This window comes from Heteronotia binoei, chromosome 2 (genome assembly GCF_032191835.1).
Source record: "Heteronotia binoei isolate CCM8104 ecotype False Entrance Well chromosome 2, APGP_CSIRO_Hbin_v1, whole genome shotgun sequence".
Taxonomy (NCBI): domain Eukaryota; kingdom Metazoa; phylum Chordata; class Lepidosauria; order Squamata; family Gekkonidae; genus Heteronotia; species Heteronotia binoei.
In genome coordinates this window covers 187,413,178-187,440,805 of record NC_083224.1, presented here as the reverse complement: position 1 = coordinate 187,440,805, position 27,628 = coordinate 187,413,178, and the positions used below count along the sequence as shown (strand labels likewise).

The following is a 27,628-nucleotide window of genomic DNA, read 5'->3' as shown; positions in this document are numbered from 1 at the left end:
TGCATGGCGACCCTGTGGGGTCCTTCAAGGCGAGGGATGGTCAGAGGTGGTTTGCCACTGCCTGCTTCTGTGTAGCAACCCAGAACTTCCATGATAGTCGCCCATCCACATACCAGACAGGGCCGATCTTGCTTAGCTTTTGAGATCCAACTAAATTGGGCTACTGTGGACTATCCCCACCTGCAAGAATTTCCCTTTTCGCTGTCTGGAACAAGATCCTAACCAGCTCATAATGTTTAGAACAGGGGTGTCAAACTCATCCGTTATGAGGTCCAAATATGACATAAATGAGACTTTGTCGGGCTGGGCCAGGCCAGGCCATGTGTGTCATAATATAATGCCAGGTAGCAGATATATAAACTTTATAAAGAAGATGATATTGGACTTATATCCCGCCCTATACTCTGAATCTCAGAGCAGCCACAATCTCCTTTACCTTTCCCCCCACAACAGACACCCTGTGAGGTGGGTGGGGCTGTGAGAGCTCTTACAGCAGCTGCCTTTTCAAGGACAACTCCTACAAAAGCCATGGCTGACCCAAGACCGTTCCAGCAGGTGCAAGTAGAGGAGTGGGGGAATCAAACCCGGTTCTCCCAGATAAGAGTCCGCGCGCTTTAACACTACACCAAACTGGCTCTCACGATTAGGTAGTAGAGGGTTTAGGAGAGGAAGCCAATTGAAGGAAGAGAGACTTGGCTCAGTAGCTCTGCTGTGCGATTGAGAGCGCCTGGCAAAGCAAGCTCCTCCTCCCCAAGAAAGGAGCCTCAGCCAATGGAGAAAATAAGAGGCTTTGCTCTGTAGCTCCTGTGCAATTGAGCAAGCCTGCCAAAGCAAGCTGTGATGCTGAAGGAAGTAAGAGAGAGGGAGAAGGAAGCAGATGAGAGCCAGTTGCTTGGGGGCCTGCTAGGAGTCCTCTGGGGACCTAATTCTGCCCCCGGGATGCATGTTTGACACCCCTGGTTTAGATAATTGTGAACTGATCATGAATTTTCACCCACAGATGTTCTCATTTTACATTCTGAACCAGACAAAGGATTCTGCATGTCTGTGGCTGGCTTGACCGGTCTGCCTCGTGGATGTGTGTGCAAACATGTTCGAAGGAGAGATTCTTCTTGAGAACTGACGGCCAAAACAGCTACATGCAGATCTTCACAGTCAAACATTTTCATGTTTATTAAAGGCATAGATTAGGTACTTAACTACATTTCTTGCGCCCGCACCCACCCACCCCCTTCCCACATATGGAAGAATAGATCATGCCGCTTTGGAAGAGAGCTTAACTCAATACAGTTTTGTAAAAAAAAAAAAAAAGGTAAATGCATTACAGTAAGAAACAAGTAGAGAACTGAAAAAGTAAAGGTAATCCCCTGTACAAACACCAGTCGTTTCGATTCTGAGGTGATGTTGCTTTCACACTGTTTTCATGGCAGACTTTTTACAGGGTGGTTTGCCACTGCCTTCCCCAGTCGTCTACACTTTCCCCACCTCCAGCAGCAAGCTGGGTACTCATTTTACTGACCTCAGAAGGATGGAAGACTGAGTCAACCTCGAGCTGGCTACCTGAAGCCAGCTTCCGCAGGGATCGAACTCAGGCCGTGAGCTGAGTTTGACTGCAATACTGCAGCTTACCACTCCTCTGCCATACGGCTCTTAGAGAAGAGAACACTAAGGCAATTTTAAAAATGAAACTGTACAAAATCTTGATACGGGGCTTTTTACATGTCCACAATCACCACGTGATTCTTTCAGAGAGCAGCAGCCTATCATTTTGGCACCGATTTTTTTTCTTTATATAAAAAAAAATTGAACACAAGGAAAATGATATTTGCAACATATGGTTTTTGGGGATGGGGGAAACCCTCAGAGCTCTGCTTACAAAAGAATGAGAGAGAGTTGTGAAGTTGCAAAGTCTAGTGTGCCCAAAAAAGTTTTTTCAGCTTCCAAAATTGACTCACCGAGAGATCGATGACGCTGCTTCAAGGCTGGTACCAAAAAAAGAAACTGCTCCTTGAGAAGACCGGATGAGGAAAAAAGGAGCTTTTGGGGGCCACCTCCTCAAACCCTACTTTAGTTGTGCCAGAGTCTCCTCGCCTGACTTAGTTTCTGCTTTTGTCGTACTCGCTCACCATCCGCTTGATGTGGAAAAGCTTGCTCCGGAGGGACTTGGTTTCCATTTTCTTGCTCTGGTACTCAGGAGTCTAGAAAATTAACAAAGGGAAGGAAGGAGGGAAAAATACACAATTGATGTTGCGCAAAAACATACGTCCTAGCGTGGAAATTGCAGAGGGGTTTTTTCCCTTCGAAATATATTTTTTATTAAATCTTATGTCAGATACAATCAACAAGTATGCATTTTCTGATGTATAATACAATATCAAACTTTAAAGTCTTCAGAAGAGTTATAATGCAGCGTTCTAAACACTAAAATACTGCTGGTAGGATCATAAATGTATTGGGAGATAAAGGAAGTAAGCCATGGGGCGCCAAATCCAAAATGAATTATAAGGAAGTTCCAACTAAAAAGAAAGGGGCTACAAAACCAATTTTTTTTTTTTAAAAAAAGAAACTCTAAAAAGCCTATGCACTCAGAAGTGGGAATTAAAAGCAAGAGAGGATATTAAAAAGTAGCAAGAGTATTTTTCAGAAACGTAACCATGACTAGTATATACTGCTGGATAAAAGGAATTCATGTTCTGGATAAAAAGGAATTCATGTTCTGCTGCCATGTAATTCAATAATGGGGCCCATGTGGAAACAAACTTATTGTATGCTTTTGCCAAACAGGAATGAGTGTGATCTACAATGGTAGAGCTCTTGTGCATTATAAGCTTATCCCAGATTTTGTCGTGCCAAAGTTGAAGCAACTGCAAGAGTGTGAAACAGAAGACGTTGCAAAGAGATGCTGATGGACTTCTAGCGACAAAACTACAGCTTTGCTGTTCAAGTCGGTCTTTCTTTTGGACAATTAATATTTGTTTAGGGCAGGGGTGTCAAATGTGCAGCCCAAGGGATCTACAAGTCCCCTGAGGGCTCCTATCAGGCCCGAAAGCCACTCACTGTCATCTGCTTCCTTATCTCTCTCTTGCTTCCTTCTGCGTCACAGCTTGCTTTTTCCAGACTTGCTCAATCACACAACAGCTACAGAGCAAATCCTCTATTCTTTTCTGTTGGATGACCAGCATATGAAGCAACTTGTGTTCAAAAGCTTGCAACGCCGAGCCATTTCATGTTTTCCCCAGGTCATAGGCTCAAAGCACTGGCCCTGAGATTTCTGGAATGAATGTCAATAAACCAACAGCAGGTTTGCAACTGACACACCTGAACAGCATACTCAAGATTGCTACAGCACAGACAATCTCTCCAGATTTTTATGCAATAATTCAGAACAAGAGGTGTCAGTTATCAGAAACTGTTTAAAAAACAAAATATTTGCAAGAGTGCTAATCTTTTAAGGATATTTTATTTCAAGTTTTTTTAAATATATATATTTAACTGTGTTTGTCTGTGTCCTCTATAAAGTTTATATCTCCGCTACCTGGCATTATATTTTGACACGCATGGCTCAGCCTAACAAGGGCTCATTTATGCCAGATCTGGCCCTCATGAGTTTGACATCCCTAGTTTAGGGTTTGTTCTTTTTCCCCAGGCTAGTTGTCATTTTGTTATTCTTGAAGGGATGACATTGAATACTGCCTCGTGGGTACATTTTGCATGTTTTGGCAACAAGATGCAAGAATAAAATGCATCACTGCTATTTATATTATCATTTACACTAAATGCATCATTGCTATCCACATAGCGCCTTCCGTCTGAATCAAAGCACAAGGCCATCTGCACCAGCATTGCTTGCTCTGACTGGGAGCAGCTCTCCAGGGGCTTAGGCAGAGAGAAGTTCTTCCCGGTGCCAGAGAACCTTTAACTGGAGACACCAGAGAGACACCCAGCAGAGGGTGAGGAACAGACATGGATAGTCTGCCATATAATCAGGGCTTTCTTTGTAGTAGGAACTCCTTTGCATATTAGGCCACACACCCTTGATGCAGCCAATCCTCCAAGAGTGTACAGGGCTCTTAGTACAGGGCCTACAGGAAGCTCCAGGAGGACTGGCTACATCAGGTCTCCAGGCCCCGATCATCCTCATTGCTCTCCTCTGCATCCGCTCCATTCTGTCCACATCCTTCTTGAAGCGAGGCCTCCAAAACTGCACAGAATACTCCAGGTGTGGCCTGACCGTACAGGCTTGTTATGAGAACAACATTACAGAGGAGGGGAAAGTGATGGTTAAGCTGCTCTGGGGAAAACATATCCGGATAGCAGAGGTGGGGACGTGATGCTCTGTGTTTTGGTAACACAGGAGCGAGCAGTGAATGATATAAAAGGGGCGAGAGAAATTGTATTCTCCAGTTCGGGAATTTAATTTTAGGAATCTTTCAAGTTCGACCAGAACAGAGAAGGAAAAGAACGAGTGACAAAAGGAACAGGCCAGTGCAAATCTGATCGGATAGGAAATCAAAAATTCCTGATGGGTGACTGCTAGAGGCAAACGGGAGGGGGCAGAGGTTACTCACGCGTTTTAAATCCTTCAGCCGGTTGTATTCCTCTGCCACACCCTGCAGGAGAGAAAAAAATAACAATCAAGGGCTGGACGTGGTCAGTGCTGGAGATTCCTTGCATTAATCTGATCGGAAATCAACAAACGTGGAATATGACCAGAGAGGCACGTGACACCCAGTGTACAATGCAGGCCTTTCAGGATCTCTGGTTTTATCCTTAGCCAGCTGGGTGGTCACCTGTCTGGTCAGTTGAGGTACATGGATGTTAGCAACTTACTAGGAAACCTGAATGGAAGCTGATAGTTACCTGCAGAACACCTCAGAGCTGCATAGCATCAAGTCTGGGTCCCTAGGAAAACCTAATGTGGCCTCAGAGTTTAACTGGGGGTTTGAACCCTGAACACCCTAGAGCAGGGGCGTCAAATGTGTGGGCCAAGGGCCGGATGAGTGCCCAGAGGGCTCCTATCCCATGAGCAACTCACTTTCATCTGCTTCCTTCTCCCTCTCTCTTGCTTCCTTCTGTATCACAGCTTGATAAGCAAGCTGTATTCTGGGCAAGAGGCTACTGTTAGGACAGAATACAGAGAAACAGAATGGTTTCCAACTGGCAGAGATGTTAGACAAAGATGTATTTAATCTACCTTTCTGTTCAATCTATATGCAGAACATATAAGGAAAACAGGATTAGATTTGGATGAAGGTGCAGTGAGAACTGGCAGGAAGAGCATTAATTTTCTGAGATACCCAGATGACACCACATTAAAAAGATAAAGGTGCAAACATTGGGTCATTACTGATCCATGGGGTGATATCACAGCAGGATGTTTTCATGGCAGACTTTTTACGGGGTGGTTTGCCATTGCCTTCCCCAGTCATCTACACTTTCCCCCCAGCAACCTGGGTACTCATTTTACCGACCTCGGAAGGATGGAAGGCCGAGTCAAACGTGAGCCAGCTACCTGAACCCAGCTTCCGCCGGGATTGAAGAACTCAGGTCATGAGCAGAGCTTGGACTGCAGTACTGCAGCTTTACCACTCTGCACCACGGGGCTCCACATTACTGGCAAAAAACAGTGACAACTTGAAAGGACTACCGATGAAGATTGAAGCAGAAAGTGCCAAAGCAGGATTATAGCTGAACATCAACAAGACAAAAGTAATGACTACTGAGGAACTGCATAACATTATGGCTGACAATGAACTGTTCAAGATTTTCTATTCTTTGGGTCCATCATCAATCAAAAGGGAAACTGCAACTAAAAAAAAATCAGAAAGCGGAGCCTGGGAAGGGCAGTCATGAAGGAGCTAGAAAAGATTCTTAAGTCTAGGCATGGGTTGCTGACAACAAGGATCAAGATAATTCACGCCACAGTATTCCCCATTACTAAATATGGGTGTGAAAGTTGGACGAAGAAGAAAACTGGCAGGAAGAAAGTGGGTTCATTTGAAATGTGGTGTTTGTTGGTGAGGATTTTTTTTTTTTTGAAACTGTAGACCACCCAAAAAAGACAAATAAGTGGGCTGTAGATCAAATCAAGCCTGAACTCTCTCTAGGACCTAAAATGACTCAACTGAGGCTATTATACTTTGGTCACATCATGAGAAGACACACTGGAAAAGACAATAATGCCAGGAAAAGTGGAAGGCAGCGGGGGGAAAAAGACGACCCAAGAAGAGATAGATGGACGAGTCACGGGAAAAGACAATGCGAGGAAAAGTGGAAGGCAGCAGGAAAAGAAGACGATCCAAGATTAGATGGGTGGATGAGTCACTGGAAAAGACGATAATGCCAGGAAAAGTAGAAGGCAGCAAGTAAAGAGGAAGACCTAAGATGAGATGGATGGACTCCATGAAGAAAGAAAGACAGACAAGAGCCACTGGAGAAGACAATAATGCTAGCAAAAGTGGAAGGCTGCAGGAAAAAAGGAAGACCCAAGATGAGACGGATGGACTCCATCAAGGAAGAAAGACAAGAGTCACTGGAAAAGACAACAATGCTAGAAAAAGTGGGATGCAGTGGAAAAAGACAACGACCCAAAATGAGATGGATGGACACCATCAAGGAAGTCACAGTCCTCTGCATGCAAGGCCTTAGCAACACTTTTAATGATAGGACACTTTGGAGATCACTGATTTGCGGGGTTGCCATAAATTGAAAGCAGCTTCATGGCAATTTAATGCACAGACTGCAGGCATCTCTTGGTTAGGGTTGGGGTTTCTGAAGTTTTGTTTCATTCTGAATGTTTCATGGTGTGTTTTGTTAGCCACCTGGAGGAGGAGGAAAGAGAGATTGGATTTCTACCCTGCCCTTCACAGGGAGTCTCAGAGCAGTCACAATCTCCTTCCTTTCCTCTCCCCAAAACAGACACTCTGTGAGGTGGACGGGGCTGAGAGAACTCTGAGAGAAAAAGCTCTGATTGACTCAGATTGACTCAGCTCCGATTGACTCAGATTCACTCAGCTCTGATTCACTCAGCAGGTTTTATAAAGGTTTTACATAAATAAAATAAGATAGTGGTCGACTGCACATGGGTGACCCCTTGATCCAGCTCTCTCTTTATTCACGTCACCAAGCCTACCTGGTACTGCAGGCTGTCTTCTGGCAAGTGATCCAGCTGTTTGCTGAGCTGGTTGATCTGATCGTTGATTCCATCCATCTCCGCACACAGCCGCTTATAATGCTTGAGGTCCGAGGCAAAATCTTCTTTATATTCCTGCCGGATCCTGTCTGATGTAATGGGCGGGTACAGGCTGAGCGAGAAGAAGGGGTGCGAGGTTCAAAATGGAAAGGAAACGGCTTGTTTACACTACCTATGCTAATTTCCAACCTGGCTGCTTTGCACGACAATCTATAGATCTATTTCCCAAATGTGACTCCCATGTGCAGATAGCTAAACCCACATATCGGGGCCATGCTTGCCCCAGTTAAGAATTTTCAGCAAACCTGAGGGGAACCCCCCACCCCTCCCTGGTTTGCAGGAAAATCTGAAAAGTTAAAAAAAAATCATTGGTGTTTTTTAAATTCTTCCAAAGTAACACTTTGCATATGTGCAGACAATGCTCTTACCACTGAACAGCTGGAGAACGCCTAACAGGTGGCCAAACTGCGGCTTGGGAGCCACATGCGGCTTTTGCACACGTGTTATGAGGCTCTTGAAGTCCCCATCACCACATCATGGGGAAGGCATTTATCTCTTTAAATCACTTCCCCAAGCCAAGCCAGCCAGTACCTTCGAGAATGCATCTAAATTAAAGTTGCTTTCTTTCCACCTCTCCCTCCCTCCCCCATCTATTTGCCTGCCTTCCTGCTCGCAAACATCTGACATTTATTCTATGTGTCTCTTACGTTAAGCAAGTTTGGCCACCCCTGGCCTAACGCTTGTTGCAGCAGCGACAGAGCCTGGAAGCTACTGGCAACCTTGGCCACGGAGCCAGGGGGCTATCAACAGGCCTTGCCATGGCCACGGTGGAGCCCAGCAGCCCCTCCAAGCCCAGCTGCAGAGTCCGGGAGTTGCTCCAAGCCCAGTTGCCCCTCTGAGCTCAGACTGTCATGCTGGGCAGTGATGAGGGGGGGAGACAGGGATTCCCTCCCCCATGAGTTTTATGGGCCTCCCAGTTGTCTGATATAATGACTATGTATCCAAGACAAGAACAAAGAGGTTCAGTGACAAAATGATTTATATCAACCACCACTGTGGGTCACCTGGCAACAGCGTGACATCACTTCCAGGAAAACTCAGAAACGATGTCACACTTCTCCAGGTATTGCTGGAAGCTCTATAGTAAATTCTATGTCAAGGAGCTAGACCACTTTGCCACCAATGGTCTCAGCGTAAGATCATTTTTTACGTTCAAAAACCATCAAACTGTTCATTTAGAAAGTTTCAGGTTCAACCTCTGCCATCTCAAGGCCTTGGAAAAGCATTTTTCTGCCTAAGATGCTGAAGGCCCATTGACAGAAGACACCGTTTGGGACAAGACAAACCAACAGCCTGCCTTAATATTTCCTGGGTTTGCTGAAACCTTTTTAAAAATATCCAGATTTCATTATTTTTTTTCCGACGTTCCTGAAAGCCGAGAAAGCATTAACTGCATATTTGTAATAGTAACAGTCCTACTGTGTTATTTCACTATTTTTCATTTCATTTTACTTTGACAATCCATAAGGATCTTAGTTTCTCTCGCCGTGGCAAAAAGCAAAAGGAGGACATCATTTTCCCTTTCAACAATGGCTTCCAGTTCCCCTTCAGTCATAGTAGTTTTTCTCCTCATCAGCCTCGTGCTACTTCCTGTCCAAGATGGCAGCACTTCCTCCTCACCTTTTCCATTCATCCGGATCTTGCTCATCACTGGACTCCACAGCTGTGGTGTAGTCCGTCTCATACTGGGATTCTTCAAGTTCTGGATTCCTCCGTCGCCTCCGTCCCCTGCGGGCTGAAGGCTTACTGGGAGTCTCTCTGGCCTTTTCTTCTAAGGTGCTGGAGCTAAAAGTTCTGGCAGGAGGATCAGCGGATGAGCGTAAAGGTGTACTAGAGAGAGACAAAAAAAGCCAAACGTGAACTAGGGTTGGTAAGTACTGCAAGACAAAGAAGAGAAAAGATTGGATTTATATCCCAAAGGAGTATCACAGCAGCTTACAAGCTCCTTCCCCTCCCCACAGCAGACACCCTGTGAGGTAGGTGGAGGAGGAGATTGGATTTATACCCCAACCTTCACTAACCAAAGGAGTCTCAGAGCAGTTTACAAATCTCCTTTCCCTTTCCTCCCCACAACAGACACCCTGAGAGGTAGGTGGGGCTGAGAGAGCTCTCCCAGAACTGCTCTTGAGTAGAACAGCTCTGAGAGAACTTGTGGCTGACCCAAAGTCACATCAGCAGGTGCATGTGAAGGAGTGGGGAATCAACCCTGGATCCTGCAGATAAGAGTCCGCGCACTTAACCGCTACACCAAACTGACTCTGGAGCTGAGAGAGCTCTGACAGAAACTGCTCTTGAGAGGAACAGCTCTGCAAGAACTTGTGACTGACTCAAGGTCACATCAGCAGGTGCATGTGGAGGAGTGGGGAATCAAACCCGGTTCCTGAAAGGGAGCTTAAGATCCATTCATAGAAGGGGGGGGGGAATCTATCACAACTACTACCAATTATAGGCAGAAGAAGCTTCCAGCCTCAGAGGCAATGTATCTTGGGGACCTTTTGCCTCCGTGTTATGTTCAGGCTTTTTGCTGGCCACACAATGCTGGACTAGACAGACTTTAGTCAACAGGGTTCTTCTTCTGTTCTTATTAGGAAGGGGGTATCGGCCATCAGAGGGACACTTGGTTACAACAATTGCCATAGAGACTGAAGAAATTCAGTGTGGACTTCTTGCCTTTCTTTACCAATGGCTCTTAATACAAAGCTCTGGTGGGGGTCAATCCAAAATCCTGTGTCTTTCCCATAAGGGAAGGGACTCCCTGCAAACAACGGATGGCTCCCAACTCCCTGGCAGTCCACTAGATGGCCCCAGGAGGGGTCCACAGCCTGCAGCCACATCTCCAACTTTTCTTTAACCAGCTTTCTTTCTTCCTCTCTGCTCTGTCCTGTCTCCCCTCCGTCACCCAGACCTCCTTTCCCCCTTTCCCATCTCTCTTTGCCCCACCTGCCTTCTTTCCCTGTCCTGGCCGACAAGAGCCAGTATAGTGGTTAAGAGTGGCCTGTGATGTTAGTTGCTCATGATGGTGGGAATTACAAAGCAAATACACTGTAATGTACAGTGGTGGGAATTACAATCCAAAAACAACAATCACACTGTGTAAAATAAAACTTTGCCAGAATATTATTACTATTAAGAAAAGTACAATATATCTGCCAACAGCTTCAAAGAGTTCTTCAGTGCATTTAAAATGATCTTAATTATTATGCAACCAAGTTCTATGTTCTACGTTCCAGTACTAATTCCCCAAAAGTTCTTTTTGTACTTTCCCACTGACAGTAAACACCACTGGAATGCAGAACACAGAACTTGATTTCATAGTAATTAACTGTATTAAATGCCTGCACTGTTACAAATTCTTTGAAGCTGTTTGCAGATATATTGCACTTTTCTTAATTGTAATAATGTTTTGGCAAAGTTTATTGTACACGGTGCAATTTTTGGATTTGCATCATTTTCCTGAACGGCCATATCTTCAAAATGTTTATTTACTGTGCAATCTTTTATTGCACACAGTTATCTATTTAACCTACTAGTCTGGCTAGAACATTAGACTGGTATTTCTGTTCTTTATGTAATATATATTCTTGAGACTTTTTAAAATTTGTATATGCCTTCAATCATCAATAAAATCCTTTTGGAATTTTTTAAAAAATAAACCGTGATATAAGTGCCTTAAAATTACATTTCTGGCTTTCATGCAGAAAAAGCTTCAAATTCACTGAAATGCAAGTTTGGTATACAAACAAAACCTCTCCCTTCCTTACTCACCTGTTCCTGTTTTCAGGTGCGTAGTAGCCATCCACAGAGGCCCGGTAGCTGTATGGGCTGGCTGAAGCATTGACGGGGTTTGTGGGTTTTTCTGAGTACGCCAGAGTAGCCGTCTCATCATGGGTGCTAGCTACATCAGCAACATTCTTCACCTGGAAAAAGATGGTGGAAAGGCATTTGGTGGATGGGAATTCCTTGGAAGATGCCCTGAAGAACATACGAGAAGCCATATTAAAGGCAAAGGTAGCCCCCTCTGCAAGCACCAGTCGTTTCCGACTCTGGAGTGACGTTGCATCATTTTCTGGAGAAAGTCCAGAAAAGGGCAACTAGAATAATTAAAGGGCTGGAACACTTTCCCTATGAAGAAAGGTTGAAACGCTTGGGGCTCTTTAGCTTGGAGAAACGTCGACTGCGGGGTGACATGATAGAGGTTTACAAGATAATGCATGGGATGGAGAAAGTAGAGAAAGAAGTACTTTTCTCCCTTTCTCACAATACGAGAACTTGTGGGCATTCGATGAAATTGCTGAGCAGACAGGTTAAAACGGATAAAAGGAAGTACTTCTTCACCCAAAGGGTGATTAACATGTGGAATTCACTGCCACAGGAGGTGGTGGCAGCCACAAGCATAGCCACCTTCAAGAGGGGTTTAGAGAAAAATATGGAACAGAGGTCCATCAGTGGCTATTAGTGTGTTGGACTGGATGGGCCATTGGCCTGATCCAACATGGCTTCTCTTATGTTCTTATGATGTTTTCACAGCAGGCTTTTTACGGGGTGGTTTGCCATTGCCTTCCCCAGATACATAAAGATGGAAGACAACCGTTCAAACTTACAGACAGAGGCTGAACAGCAAATTATCATATAACAAGATGAAGATATTTTTAAGTTATACCAAAACAAAATAGGAATAAGAAGTTTATAGGGTCAACAGCTGTTTGGACTTAATTAAGAGGGGGGGCAACAGTGAAGTAATAAATATGTCAAAATAGGAGATAAATGTGTAAAACAATCCTTCCTAATTGAGGGAAGTTAACTGAGACTCATCATACCTAGAATGACTTTGTTGGTCTTAAAGGTGCCACTGGTTTGTAACTTTGTTCTATTATTTTGAAAAGCTAGCAACTTCCTTCATAGATTAACTGCCTACAACCCAAAGAATAAAACTACCACAGAGGCTCATCAAAGGCATCAAAAGACCTGTGCAGGGTCAGACTCAGGGGCTGTCCAGTGCCCAAATGACAGCACGAAGGCTTTCTCTCTCGCTGCTTGACTTGAACATCTAATATTCCAAGGTATACTACCTTTGAACATGGAGGTTCTATTTAACAGTCCCAGCTAACTTCTTTTGAGAGACTGCTCTATTAGTGTCAAAGTAAGTAGAGTACATTGAGTCCGTTGAAGGAAAGCCCAAAAACAAAACGTAAAAGTCAACTGCCCTTTTAAAATACGTATAATCTTGTATTCATAGGTAGACTACCCTTTAATTTGGAGGCTCCATCCGAAACAGAATTACATTCTAACATCCCACTGGGGTTAGAAGGGTGTCATTTTGCATCAGAGCGCACTGTAAATGTGGGGGCGTTACCAACTCTGGGTTGGGAAATTCCTGGAGATTTGGGGGATGGAGCCTGGGAGATGGACCTCAGTGGGGCATAACGCCATACAATCCACACTACAGAGAACCATGTTCTCCAAGAGAACCGATCTATGTAGTTTGGAGATTAGCTGTAATTTTGGAGGCTGGTAGCCCTATTAACAAATGCCACAATGCACAAAGAAGGGAGGAAGGAAGGACCTACTTTTCCCCTCGAGGGGCTGACCTCAAGTTCTTTGTCACATGCAAGAGGAGAGAAAAATCAGTCTCAGTTCCTTTCCGCTACACTGCCAAAAGGTCATCTCCACACATCAAAGATAAGTGGAATAAGCAAGGCCTGCTGAAGATTACGCGAACACCCCAGTAGGAACAGTGTGGGTCAGTGGGGGGCTTCCTCCATCTGCCAGACCCTCGATGTTCAAGGCCTTTTGGGCTTCCTTCCACGGCCCTGCAGCTACGTGCTCTGAGATTTCTCTCTCTGCCTCCCCCAAGCTTATCGCTCTTTGCCGGCACCTCCTGAAAAACTTGGACTTCTGATTTCTGGGGTGTGTTCAGCCACGGGTGAGGCGGAGGAGGGCCAACCTAGGGAAAGCACAGGATGATCTCAGAGCCTCAGAAGCAGGCGTGGGGGGAAGAGTTGTTTGTTTAGGCTGTGACATCAATGGAGGAGGCCTCCCACCGCCTTTCCTTCCTCGGCCTTTTGTGGACCAGGGCCGCAGCCGCATGTATTTTTGTTAAGATCAGAATTAGGAATGCGCTGGAATTTGTTGTGAGGTGGGCACTGGTGGGGTGAGGGAATCGGCTCAAACCATCGCTGAACCTATGGAACCGTGAGTTGTCAGAATGGATCGGCAACTAGTCTGGCTCCCGGAACGAAGGGGCCAAGCCCTCTGCTCCCCTCTTTCCCTAAAGTTTGATGTAGTGGTTAAGTGTGCAGACTCTTATCTAGGAGAACCGGGTTTGATTCCCCACTCCTCCACTCCACAAATTGGAGAGCCAGTTTGGTGTGGAGAGCCAGTTTGGTGTAGTGGTTAAGTGTGCAGACTCTTATCTGGGAGAACCGGGTTTGATTCCCCACTCCTCCACTTGCACCTGCTGGAATGGTCTTGGGTCAGCCATAGCCCTGTCCTTGAAAGGGCAGCTGCTGTGAGAGCCCTCTCCAGCCCCACCCACCTCACAGGGTGTCTGTTGTGGGGGAGGAAGGTAAAGGAGATTGTGAGCCGCTCTGAGACTCTTTGGAGTGGAGGGCGGGATATAAATCCAATATCTTCTTCTTCTTCTTCTTCTTCACTTGCACCTGCTGGAATGGCCTTGGGTCAGCCATAGCTCTCGCAGGAGTTGTCCTCGAAAGGGCAGCTGCTGTGAAAACCCTCTCAGCCCCACCCACCTCACAGGGTGTCTGTTGTGGGGGGAGAAAATATAGGAGATTGTAAGCCGCTATGAGTCTCTGATTCAGAGAGAAGGGCAGGGTATAAGTCTGTCGTCTTCTTCCTCTTGACAGCAATGAGCTAAATCTCCTTTGGAACAAAACGTGTTGGTAGCCTCCCCTGACCATCAGTGGGAGAACAAGGAGCAAGTCTGCCAGATCCTGGAGATGTGGGGATGGAGTCTGGGGAGGATAGGGTCCTCAGTGGGGTATAATGGCATACAGTCTACCAATACTCCCTCTAAACCAGGGCTGTCAAACTCATTTTGTTATGAGGGCCAAATCTGACATAAATGTGACTTTGTCAGGCTGGGTCTTATTGGGCCGGGCCATGTGTGTACGTATTTAAGATCAGGTAGCAAAGATATAAATTTTATAAAGGACACAAACACAATTAAAGATTAATTTACACTTAAAACATTAGCACTCAATGGTCTTAAATGTGCTTTCTTTGTATTTTTCGCATGGGATCCAGGGAACTGGGCAAAGGAAGCTCTGGATGGTTCCTTCCTTCCCCAGGGGACCAGGAGGGGAAGGAGCCTCAGCCAATAGAAGAAAGAGAGGCTTGGTGATTGAGAGAGCCTGGCAAAGCAAACTCTGCCTCCCCCCCTTCTTTCCCAAGGGAGGAGCCTCAGCCAGTGGAGAAAACAGAGGTTTTGCTCTGTAGCTCCTGTGCAACTGAACAAGCCTTGCAAAGCAAGCTGTTATGCAGAAGGAAGTGAGAGAGGGAGAAGAAAACAGATGACAGTCAGTTGCTCGGAAGCCTGATAGGAGCCCTCTGGGGGTCTGATTGGGCCCCTGGGCTGCATGTTTGACACCCCTAAACTGTGGAGTCTTGTGAGCAAAAATTCTACTTCATGAGCTACAGACATTATAGTTGTGAGCTGCTGCATAAATTAGCTTGCTCTGGGGGCATTTTTCCTGAGCTAAGAGAAAAATGTGTGAGCTGAAAGCTAAAAAAAAATCCTGTGAACCAGCTCACACTAACCCAGCTTAACTGCAGTCCACCCTCCAAAACATTCATTTTATCAAGGGGAACTGGTCTCCGTAGCCTGAAGATGAACTGTATTCCAGGGGATCCCCAGGTCCTTCCTGGAGGTTGGCATCCCTGCAGGGTGGGCTAACCTATAATCACCCTGGCCATGGTTTGCCTTATAGGCAGGCAGCTGCCATTTTGCTTCTCTGTAGCTGGAAGGAAGAAGTCCTTTTCTCCCTTTCTCACAATACAAGAACTCGTGGGCACTCAATAAAATCGCTGAGCGGTTGGGTTAGGACGGATAAAAGGAAGTCCTTCTTCACCCAAAGGGTTATTACCTTTAAAGCCCTATATGGCTTGGGACCTGTCTACCTGAAGGACCGTCTCTCCCCACACATTCCCCAGAGAGTACTGAGGTCGGGAACACAAAATCTCCTTACTATCCCTGGGCCAAAAGAAGCCCGCTTGAAAGCCACCAGAGAAAGGGCCTTCTCTGTTATGGCCCCTACATGGTGGAATCAGCTGCCGGAGGAGGTGAGGGCCCTGGGCCCTTGTTCAGTTCCGCAGGGCCTGTAAGACGACCCTCTTCCGGCTAGCTTATACCTAGCTTGAGAATTTAATGCAACTTGCCAGTTTTCCTCTTTTATATTTAGAATATTTATTAATTTTTAAGGTTTTATCTGTTTTAAACGTTTAATTCTTTCATATTTAAATATTGTTTAATTTTTATGCTGGATTTACTGTTGGAAGCCGCCCTGAGCCACTTGTGGGAAGGGCGGGATATAAATTCTAAAAAAATAAAAAAAATTAAAAAATTAACACGTCGAATTCACTGCCACAGGAGGTGGTGGCAGCTACAAGCATCGACAGCTTCAAGAGGGGACTGGATAAACATCTGGAGCAGAGGTCCATCAGTGGCTATTAGCCACAGGGTATTGATGGAACTCTCTGTCTGGGGCAGTGATGCTCTGTATTCTTGGTGCTGGGGGGGGTGGGGTGAGCAACAGTGGAAGGGCTTCTAGTGTCCTGGCCCCACTTATGGACCTCCTGATATCACATGGTTTTTGGCCACTGTGTGACAGAGTGTTGGCCCATCAACCTGATCCAACATGGCTTCTCCTCTGTTCTTAAGGCCTCTGTCTGACCACTGTTGGAAGCAGGATACTGGCTCGGTTGGCCCCAATTCGATCTGACTACACTGCAGGGCTGGCTCTCCTCCGCCAAAATGGGAGCAAAACTGAGAGCCTGAAGGGGGTGAGGGGGATTTCCTCGGGGAATCTGGATTGCACGTCCTTGAATCCTACAAGGGAGCACCTTCGATTACTGTGCGCTGGGCAGGCGCCCTCCTTATCTTGGCTTCTATTGTAAAAAAACAAGGCACAGGATGTCCTGGTGTGGTGCTTATCTGGCTGTGGGAGGGGAGGGGGGCTCTCTTGTAGCCTCCTGGACCGCAACTTTAACAAGCAAATCCCATGAGCGGCTACAGGATGGACGAGGTCAAGGTGGATTTGCATATGGCAAGAGCCAGAAAAGCCCTGCGGGATCACACCAAAGGGTCAGCATCCTGTTTCCCGTAACAGCTGGCCAGGTGCTTCCAGCAGGCCTGCAGGCAGGAGGGCAAAGGCAACAAGGGTTATTCCCTCCTCCCCCCAGAATTCATTACTCCAGGGCAGGGGTGGCCAAGCTGTGGCTCTTTCACCTATTTTGTATGGCTCTCGAAGTCCCACCACACCGTCGGCCAAGAGCTCCTTTGCATATGAGGCCACACCCCCTGATGTAGCCAATTCTCCTGGAGTTTACAGCAGTCCCTGTAAGAAGAGGGGTGTGAGGCCTACTATGCAAAGGAGCTCCTGCTAGAATTCCACCCCTGCTTTAAATCACTTCTCCAACCCAAGCCAACTTGCGGGCTGGAGAATCCATTTGAAGTTAAAAGTTGCTTTCTTTCTACCTATCCTCCCTCCCCATCTATTTGTCTTCCTTCCTTCCTACCTACATCTTGCATTCATGTCTTGCAGCTCTCAAACATCTGACACTTATTCTGTGTGGCTCTAATCAGGAAGGTTCCATTTGGTCCACACAGCTACTATTTGGTCTCCTCCTCTATGAATTTGTCTCATTCCACTTTAAAAGTCAGCTATACTGCCGGACGTCCCCCCATGCGTTGGCAGTGAGTTACACAAGTTCACTGCTTTTTCAACAAGCAGTATGCCCTGTTCTAGTCTTAAGAGGGGCTGTGGCTCAGTGACAGAACATCTAATTGACACATGGAAGGTCCCAGGTTCAATCCTTGGGATCTCCATTAAAAGGACCAGGCAATAGGTGACATGAAAGACCTTTAGATGAGACTCTGGAGAGCTGTTGCCAGTTTGATTGGACAATAGTGACTTTGATGGACCAATGGTCTGATTCAGTATAAGGCAGCTTCCTGTATGTAGGGACGAGAGAGCAATAACTCTCTCTCTTTCCATTTCTTCCACCCTTAGCCAGTCTGGTGTAGTGGCTAAGTGCGTGGACTCTTATCTGGGAGAACCAGGTTTGATCCCCCACTCCTCCACTTGCACCTGCTGGAATAGCCTTGGATCAACCATAGTTCTTGAAAGAGTTGTCCTTGAAAGGGCAGCTTTTGGGAGAGCTCTCTCAGCCCTACCTACCTCACAGGATGTCTGTTGGCGGTGGGGAGGTAAAGGAGATTGTGACCATTCTAAGATTCTGAGTATAGGGTGGGATATAAATCCAATATCTTCCTTCTTAGTTTACAGGGAAGGTGTGCCAGCCTCTTGATTGTTTTAGTAGCCCTTTGCTGCACTTTTCCCAGCTCTCCTTTCTGATGGTACAGGCCTCGCCTGTCTAGAGGACTGTACCACTTCAAGTTGCAAATGGTGGAAGCATCGGGACAGGCTTGGGTTAACTTTTGTAGGTTTTTCCTTTCCTTTTTGTAGGTTTTTCCTTTCCTTTTTGTAGGTTGTTCCTTTCCTTTTTGTAGGTTTTTCCTTTCCTTTGTGAACCCCAGCGGTTCACAGAAGTCAACATTCCAAGATTTCTGAATACTTGCGTTACATGTGAAATAGCCTTCTGCAGAATGAAACCACTTAGCCAATACTGTCTTCTCTTTTTGGCGGTGGCTCTCCAGGCAGTCTTTTCCAACGCCCAGGGCTTTTTTTGTAGCAGGAACTCCTTTGCATGTTAGGCTACACACCCCTGATGTAGCCAATCCTCCAAGAGCTTACAGGGCTCTTAATACAGGGCCTACTGTAAGCTCTTGAAGAACTGGCTACATTAGGGGTGTGGGGCCTAAAATGCAAAGGAGTTCCTGCTAAAAAAAAAAAGCCCTGACATAGATTCTTTATCTAGAGATGTTGCTTGGGGCTGAACCTGAACCTTTTGCACCCAAGGTAAGCACTACAAGCATAGCCAGCTTCAAGAGGGGATTTGATAAACATATGGAGCAGAGGTCTCTCAGTGGCTATTAGCCACAGCATATTATTGGAACTGTCTGGGGCAGTGATGCTCTGTATTCTTGGTGCTTTAGGGGGGGGCAAAGTGGAAGGGTTTCTAGCCCCACTTGTGAACCTCCTGATGGCACTTGGGGGGGTTTTTGGCCACTGTGTGACCCAGAGTGTTGGACTGGATGGGCCATTGGTCTGATCCAACATGGCTTCTCTTATATTCTTATGTTCTTATGCTATCAAAGTCCCCCTGTAATGCAAAACAAACCCCACTTTCATGTTACATTCTGCGTGTCCATGCATACCTCTTTAAGATAAAGTAAACAAGGTGTTCTGTTAGATAGTCTTTCCTTACCATCTTATAATCAAGAAAATAGGTTGATTGCCTTTTCCTACTAAATGACAACGTAATAGATATCACAAGAGCTGTTGCCAAATTCTTGGCTGAAATTGTCACAATGAAACCTGCTTAAAATAATTTTCTAAGCAGGTTTCATTGTGATTCTTTCATTGTGATTCTTAATCTTATTTTAGCTTTTAATGCTTTGAACAGATATAATGGATTGCTTGTTTGGCTGACAAGTTTCTGTATATTCATTTCGGTTATGCCAATAAAGGTGTGATATTGATAAAGTAAACAAGGGTTCACTTTGCAGGAGGGCTGTGGCACAGTGGTAGAACATCTGCTTGGCATGCAGTTCAATCCCCGGCATCTCCAATTAAAGCATCTGGCAGTAGGTGATGGGAAAGACCTCTGGCTAAGACCCTGGAGAGCTGCTGCCAGTCTGAGTAGACAATACGGAGGGACTGACTCAGTAGAAGGCAGCTTCCTGTGTACAATGAAACTGGGGACCAGAACCTGGATAAATGTGGAGTTGAAAGCACACCTTCCGCTGTATGTGTCGAATGTAAACAAGACTTACTTAAAGCACAGATAAAAGAAAAATCAAGTGTACACTGTACAGATCAACAGTGGCCAAACTTGCTTAATGTAAGAGCCACATAGCAGAAATGTCAGATGTTTGAGAGCCACAAAACATGAACATCAGATGTTTAAGAGAAGGGAGGGAGGGAGGGAATAGATGAAGGTGGAAAGAAAGCAACTTTAAATGCATTCTCCAAGCTGGCCGGTGGAGGCTTCAAGAGCCACACAATATGCGTGAAAGAGCCACATGTGGCTCCCAAGCTGAAGTTTGGCCGCCTTTGGTACAGATGGTTAAATTCATTTACTATAACATGTGAACATGCTGGGGAGGGGGTGTGGCTCAGTGGTAGTGGGATCCCAGGCTGTCTCCAGCAGCACCGGTTGGGCAGTAGGTGATGTGAAAGGCCTGAGACATTGGAGAACTATGGAGAAGGGCTGTAACCCAGTGGTAGAGCACCTGCTTGGCACACAGAAGGTCCCAGGTTCAATCCCCGGCATCTCCAGGTGAAAAGAACCAGGCAGGAGGTGATGGGAAAGATCTCTGTGCCTGAGACCCTGGAGAGTCGCTGCTGGTCTGAGTAGACAATACTGTCATGGACCAAGGGTCTGATTCAGTAGAAGGCAGCTTCATCTACGTTCATGCGTGAATAGGATTCTAATCTGCACTTAAGAGACCCTGAGTCAGCATTCCTGCCAAAGAACACGAGTGGATTTGCTGCTCGTAGCTCAAAACACCTTTTGCGAAAAGTCCTGTCAATCAGTATGCACCGAGAGGTTCCCCATAATTCGCAAATCCCCCCCCCCCATAATTATCTTCTGGGAAGAAACAGTGGCTTGCCTGGAATCATAATTTCACAGCCTCAGAGATAAGCTCCTCCTCCACTGCTTTTGGGGGGGGGCAGGAGCCGTGACTATGCTCTGAGCTTTCCGTAGGATCTCCGTGGGGCTCACCATAGTGGTTAATCATTGACGTGACCGAAACCAGAGCCTATCATCAGCAAACAGTCGAGAGAGCCAGAGAGCCACAACGGGAAAGCCAATCTCTGCTTCACGCTCTTTCTCTTTCTGACTCAGGACTGTGGGCTAGTGGCCCATCAGATTCAAGCCTTGGAAAGTCACCATGGGTATTTGTTATTCCCACCGGAGCTCGACGATAAAGGCTGGCCACATGGCCCATTTTGAAGGAGAGGAAAAGGAGGCCCAGAGAGGGACGCCCGACGTGCGGTGTTGTAGATCTGTAATCGGATCTGCAGACGGATCATTTTGTAGAAAAAGAGGTGCTGGAGCTCATTAGCCCAACTCATTTGCATATGCCGCACACCCTGGACATCACCGGAAGGTGCACTAAATTAGATCAGCTCAGCATCTACCTTAAAAGGCTTCTTGAATTAGAATTGTCATAATAAAACCTTATTCCCATCATATTTTTTAAATTTCTCCTATGTGGCCACAGTGGCATGATGAAGATATCCATCTGTCCGCTTTATATGTTTTGGTTATTTTCCCATTTTTTGTGGTGGAAAATATTAGAAAGTTTGTCAAATCTTAAGAATTCAGCAAAATTCTCACAGGGAGTTTGAACAACGGAGCCCAGAAGCAAGTATTTTTTTAGGGGGGGGGGGGGGAGGGTAAGAAAGAAAGAAAGAGCACAATTAAAATATAGAGGTTCCAGAGCTCCGCTTCTATGAGCTCCTGCCCAAAACGAGGCCTTCTTCTTCTCTCCCCACCTTGTGAAGTTGGTGGGGCTGAGAGAGCTGCTCTTGAGAGCCAGTTTGGTGCAGTGGTTAAATGTGCAGACTCTTATCTGGGAGAACCGGGTTTGATTCCCCACTCCTCCACCTGCAGCTGCTGGAATGGCCTCGGGTCAGCCATAGCTCTCACAGAGTTGTCCTTGAAAGGGCAGCATTTGGGAGCGCTCCTCAGCCCCACCCACCTCACAGAGTGTCTGTTGTAGAGGAAGAAGTTTAAAGAGATTGTAGGCCACTCTAAGACTCTGTCCTTGGAAGGGCAGCCTCTGGGGGAGCTCTCTCAGTCTCACCTACCTCTCAGGATGTCTGTTGTGGGCGAGGAAGGTAATAATTATTATTATTTCTTTAAATTTCTATCCCACCCTCTCCGCAAGCGGACTCAGGGCGGCTGACAACATTCATATTCACAAGTTAAAACCAGTCAAAACCAATAAAACATAATTACAATTTAAGATTTTATTGTAGGCCGCTCTGAAACTCTGATATTCGGAGTGAAGGGCGGGGTATAAATCCAGTACCATCATCATCATATTCTTCTTCACAGCTCTGGGAGAGCTTGTGACTGGCCCAAGCTCACCCCAGCTGGCTGCATGTAGAGGAGCAGGGAATTAAACCCAGTTCTCCAGATTACACTGCTCTTAACCACTACACCAAACAGGAGTTTGGAGACTCCTGGCTCAGTCCACCTCTGAGGCCCAGGAAAGACGAGGGGGTTATGGGTGGGAAACTACAGGGAAAGGCATTGGCATCCAAAGCGGGGCGACACTTACCCACTCCTCTACGTTGGGTCCCTCCTGGAAGGGTGGCGGCTTGTCCCAGTAAATGTTAGCTTTCCCGTACCTCCAGATCTTCGCCCGTGTCTTGCTCGCAAAGAAGCAGATGACACAAAGGAGGATGACAAGGAGGAAACCGCAGACGATTGCAACAGCCTGAAGGGGAAGAAAAAGGGGTACACAAGCGGGTGAGCCACTAGCCTAATCTGGCCCACTCCCCACCTCCTGCTTTGCTCACAAGTACCACAATAGAATCTAAAGAATGCTGCACTGAAGAACAATCTAAGTGGGCAGCCGTGTTGCCCACTTAGAACAAAGAAGGAATCCAGCAGCACCTTTAAGACCAACCAAGTTTTATTCAGAATGTAAGCTTTCATGGGCATGCACGCTTCATGAGCAATGGTCTTTCTAAGCCAGGGATGTCAATGTGGCCCAGGGGCAGAACCAGGCCCCCGGAGGGCTCCTATCAGGCCCCGAGCAACTGGCTGTCATCTGCTTTCTTCTTCCCTCTCTCTTGCTTCCTTCTGCATCACAGCTTGCTTTGCCAGGCTTGCTCAATCACACAGGAGCCACAGAGAAAAATCTCTATTTTCTTCATTGGCTGAGACTCCTCCCTTGGGAAGGAAAGGGGGAGGCAAAGATTGCTTTGCCAGGCTCTCTCAATCGCACAGCAGAGCTACTGAGCCAAGCCTCTCTTCCTTCAGTTAGCTGAGGACACACCCCCACCCCCAGTCCCCTGGGGAAGGAAGGAAAGAGCCAGAGCTGCCTTTGCCCAGCTCCCTGGAGCCCTGGTATTCCCTGGTGGTCTCTCTTCCAAATGCTGACCAGAGCCAACCCTGCTCAGCTACTGAGATCTGATGACATCAGGCTAGCCCAGAGGTGGCCAAACTGTGGCTCAGGAGCCACATGTGGCTCTTTCACACATATTGCGTGGCTCGTGAAGCCCCCGCTACCCCGTTGGCTGGCTTGGAGAAGGCATTTGTCTCTTTAAATCACTTCTCCAAGCCAAGCTAGCCAACAGCTTGAAGAATGCATTTAAAGTTACTTTATTTCCACCTCTCCCTCCATTCTCCCTCCCCCATCTATTTTCCTTCCTTCCCTCCCCTTTCCCCATCTTATTTTCCTCCCTCCTTCCCTCGTCTTGTGGCTCTCAAACATCTGACGTTCATGTCTTGCAGCTCTCAAACATCTGATGATTATTCTACGTGGCTCTTATGTTAAGCAAGTTTGGCCATCCCTGGGCTAGCCTGTGCTGTCTAGATGACGGTAAAGTTCTACCAGCTACCAATTTATTAGGGCACAAGTTGTGGTATTTTGGAGAAGATTGACTACATCTCCAAAAGTGCACTGTTTAAACCTTGACCACCTCCCCTTCTCCAAATCTACTTCAGCTGCAAAATTTATCTTGGCCGCACAGTCCTCCATAGCCTGGAGTCCACTTTCAGCTTCAAGGCTCACATCTGGATTGCACAAAGACAAATACATGAGCGCGCCTCTGAGCATGTACAGAGCATGTTTCACTCACGCTGCCCAAGGCACAAAGTCAGCTTGCCAATACACATACAGGGAGAATGACAGAATTCTGTATGAAAGATTTCAGGCTTTCACGGCCGGTAACATCATTAGGGTTTGTAGAATCTTTCGGGATCAAGTGCCGTGTTCTACTGGAGAAAGTTTTCCTTCCAGACGTTTCGTTCTCAGCTGCGGAGAACATCCTCAGTGGCGTTGCAGCCTGCTCCGGCTGCAACGCCACTGAGGATGTTCTCCACAGCTGAGAACAAAACGTCTGGAAGGAAAACTTTCTCCAGTAGAACACGGCACTTGATCCCGAAAGATTCTACAAACCCTAATGAGTTCTGTATGCCTCATGCATCCAATGAAGCTGATTAGCTGTAGGTTAAAGATGAATAAAGGAAATACTACTTTATGCGGTGAGTGAATTGGCTGCCAGAGGACGTAGTGACGGTTGCAGGAATAAACAGTTTTCAAAGACAGATTTATGGAGCATAGGTCTATCAATAGCTACTAGCCATGATTACTGAGGGGAACCTCTACATTCAGAAGCACTAATCCTCTGAATACTAGAGCCAGGAGGCAACATCAGGGGAAGGCCTCGGCTTCTGTGCCCTGTTGCTGGCCCTCCAGAGGAAGTGGTTGGCCATTGTGTGAGACAGGATGCTGGACTAGATGGACCACTGGCCTGATCCAGCAGGGCTCTTATGTTCTTACCGGGGAATAGTGGCAGAATGTTGATTTGGAGTCAAAAACACACGTTTGGGGAAAAAATCTCCCTGCCCCCTAAAAATGTACCACACTTTGAACTCTTGTTGTTCCTCCTTTGGCATCTCAGATTGTGGGATGTCTTCCACTAGCAGATATACTGTAATAATCTTTGGATTACCAATCTCACTAAAAGTGCCCCAGACCAGTCCAGCGCTTTAATTTTCACAACAAGCTGCCAGAGAATGACAATGAAAACCCAGAAACAGGGCACAAAGTAACAGCCCTTCTCTCTTTTTGACCCCCTTCCTCTCAAAACTGAAGCAGACTGCCTCTGAACTTGCAGCTGCTGTAGTCAATCACCTCTGACTGACGTCTCCTCTGCAAACCTGTCCGATCCCATTTGAAATCCACCATCGCATCCTAAGACAGTAAGTTCCCCAAGTTAACCATGCACTGTGCAAAGACGTTCAAATGCAAAAGCTACGCAAAGGTCGCAAATTTCCAAATTTGCAGTTTAAATGCCCAGTGGTTTTTCTATACAGGGGTGGCCAAACCTGTTTAACGTAAAAGCCACATAGAATAAACACCAGATGTTTGAGAGCTACAAGGCAAGAATGTCAGAGGAAGGAAGGGAGGAGGAGGAGGAGAAGGAGGAGGAAGAAGAAAGAAATTGGATTTATATTCCACCCTTCATTCTGAATCTCAGAGTGGCTCACAATCTCCTTTATCTTCCTCCCCCACAACAAACACCCTGTGAAGTGGGTGGGGCTGAGAGAGCTCTCCCATAAGCCGCCCTTTCAAGGACAACTCTTGCAAGAGCTATGGCTTACCCAAGGCTGTACCAGCAGGAGCAAGTGCAGGAGTGGGGAATCAAACCCGGTTCTCCCAGATGAGTCCGTGCACTTAACTACCACACCAAACCAGAGGGAGGGAGAGAGAGGTGGAAAGAAAGCAACGTTAATGTTCAATGCATTCTCCAAGCTGCTGGCTGGCTTGGCGAAGTGATTTAAAGAGAGAAATGCCTTCTCCAAGCCAGCCGATGGGGCAGCGGGGGCTTCAAGAGCCACACAATACGTGTGAAAGAGTCACTTGTGCTTCCCAATCTGCAGATTGGCCATGTTATATAATTAATTCTTTTGGGGGGGTGGATTGTGTACATTCTGATTTATGAACCCAGCAGGGCACATCACAGGGCATCAGAGGGGACTATCACAAGCGGGCAAGAACCTTCAGGCTTATCTTATCTGCCAGACTGGATGGTGGCTCAGAATACCAGTCCACTCCTTAACACACCCAGATTGTTTTCTGTCCACACTGAAACTGGTTTCCTAGGGTGCCACTTTTCTTATAAAATAACTGTTTGCTTTGGCATTGTGTGACTCAGTCTGTTGCCGAGCACAGAAGCGATCCGGGAACCAAAGGCCAGCAGCGGAAGCATCTAGTGAGGGTTTTCCCCAAAGACCATCTAGGTCTCTTTCCCTAAAGCATTTAGCGAGGATGCTTGAAGAGACAGCAAAGTCTTGGTGCAAAGCCTATTTAGCAGCGTTTGGGCTGGGGCGGTTTCTTTAGCGGAGTTTTGGCTTGGAAATGCAGTGCTGAAAAGCATCTGAAGAAACTTCTCAAACCTACGTGATGGAGTTACGGAGCTTCTAAAGGAGAATACATGGGATGGGGCCTGGGAGCTAAAGAGCAGATCTTGAGGGAGTAGGGGAGGAGCTTCTGAACGAAAGGGTGGAGCTTGCCAGAGCAGGAGGTGGAGCTCAAGGGTGCTGTTTGTAAAAGGAGAGGTGGAACTTTGGAGCGAAGAGGAGGTGCCTGTTAGAACAGGGGTGGGGCTCATTACGGGAGAGGTGGAATCCAAGACAGAGCAAGAACCTCATCCAATACTTTTTTTCTCACAGCCACTCCACAGATCTGGGCCCCCTGAGTGACCTTTTTGTCTCTCTTGCTGGGCCAGCCCCCTCCCCTCACTATCTTTCAGGCATCTTAGGAAGGATCTGTAGTTAATCCAACCTATCTCTTGCACCTTCCACTTTTAAAGTAGGGGTATGAAATTTCTTGTGGTTTCAAGAGCTTCACTCGTTTTCCTTTTATCAGGTGACTTTGTTTCCATTGGTTTATGATCGATTTCTTATCTCCTGATCCTTCCTGACTCTCTCTCCCTCTCATTTACTCCTGATCCACATCTGTTGCAAGGTTTGTTTGACCTTGTTGATTGGAAAGCTTCAATGTTAATCCAGGGGTGGCCAAACTGTGGCTTAGGAGCCACATGTGGCTCTTTCATACATATTGTGTGGCTCTCGAAGCCCCCACCACCCCATCGGTCTGCTTGGAAAAGACGTGTCTCTATAAAACACTTCTCCAAACCAAGCCAGCTGGTGGCTTGGAGAATGCATTTAAAGTTGTTTTCTTTCCACCTCCCCCCCCCCAATCTATTTGCCTGCCTACCTCCCTTCCTTGTGGTTCTCCAACATCCGAAGTTCATGTCTTATGGCTCTCCAACATCTGATGTTTATTCTGCATGGCTTTTACGCTAAGTGAGTTTGGCCATCCTTGGTTTAATCTTTCCAGCTCCTCTCCTTTCTCCCTGTCTGCTCAAACTTTGCTAGGTGTCACTGAAAAGGGTATTTGCTAGTTCATTAGTATTTCCATTTACTTCTGTTACAATAGTAAACAGGATAAATAGAGTTTTTTTAAATCCCCCCATTCCGTTTGTTTAAAAAAATGTGCAATCCCTAAAGCAAAGACTACCAAAAAGGCAACTGACTGCTTATACCTCTTGCGGGTCAACAGTGCAGTAGTGATAGAGATACTGGTTGATGTAGCTGCCGGTGGAGTAGATCTGGTTGCACATGGTCAGCATTGGGTTGTAGTAGTAGCTGCCGGACATCTGGGCCCGGGGGTTGACCCCCACGATGTAGACGATGGAAGCAATGAGCATGATGAAGGCCAAGATAGCACACACGATGATGACCACCAAATAGAACTTCCTGGAGCGGGACCCGCTGGACTTGGTGAAGCTGGTGATCAGGAGAGCCAGGAGGGCAATGAATGCCAGCACGGACATGGCGATCATGAAGCCGTTGGCAGCCCGGGGGTTGGTTATGCCTCCGTAATAGCTTCCGTAACCGCCGTAACCACCATAACCCCCGTACCCTCCTCCGTAGTAGCCCATGCCGCCGCCATATCCGCTCCCGTAATAGCTGCCCATCGTGTTTCCATAAAGGCCTCCGTAGCCATAACCGTATTCCCAGGCCAAGGTGGACGCCACACAAGCAAAGATGGCGACGCACAGCAGGATGCCAATGCCCTCCAAAATCCTCACCACACCCGGCGGAGAATTCCACTTGTAGAAATACTGGGGGACGTCTTCGGCGTAGTAGGAGCCGGGAGGGGGGGACTGGATTTTGTACCCGTAATCATCCCCAGGGGGCCCATAGCCGTTGGGGGGACCCTCGTATTGCTTCTTGCTACTGAACATTCTTCAAGAAAGCAGG

At 46.7% G+C, this 27,628-nt stretch overlaps 1 protein-coding gene across 1 annotated transcript; it reads right to left on the bottom strand.

Moving 5' to 3' along the window:
• Positions 1–1,148: 1,148 nt before the first annotated feature.
• Positions 1,149–27,628, bottom strand: LOC132567074 (occludin-like). Its single transcript, XM_060232679.1, has 7 exons — positions 26,908–27,628; positions 21,906–22,064; positions 11,018–11,169; positions 8,873–9,082; positions 7,133–7,304; positions 4,569–4,610; positions 1,149–2,198 (listed from the first exon to the last, which is right to left on the bottom strand). The coding sequence occupies exons 1-7, from the start codon at positions 27,610–27,612 to the stop codon at positions 2,097–2,099; spliced, it is 1,542 nt and encodes a 513-aa protein (XP_060088662.1). The 5' UTR covers positions 27,613–27,628; the 3' UTR covers positions 1,149–2,096.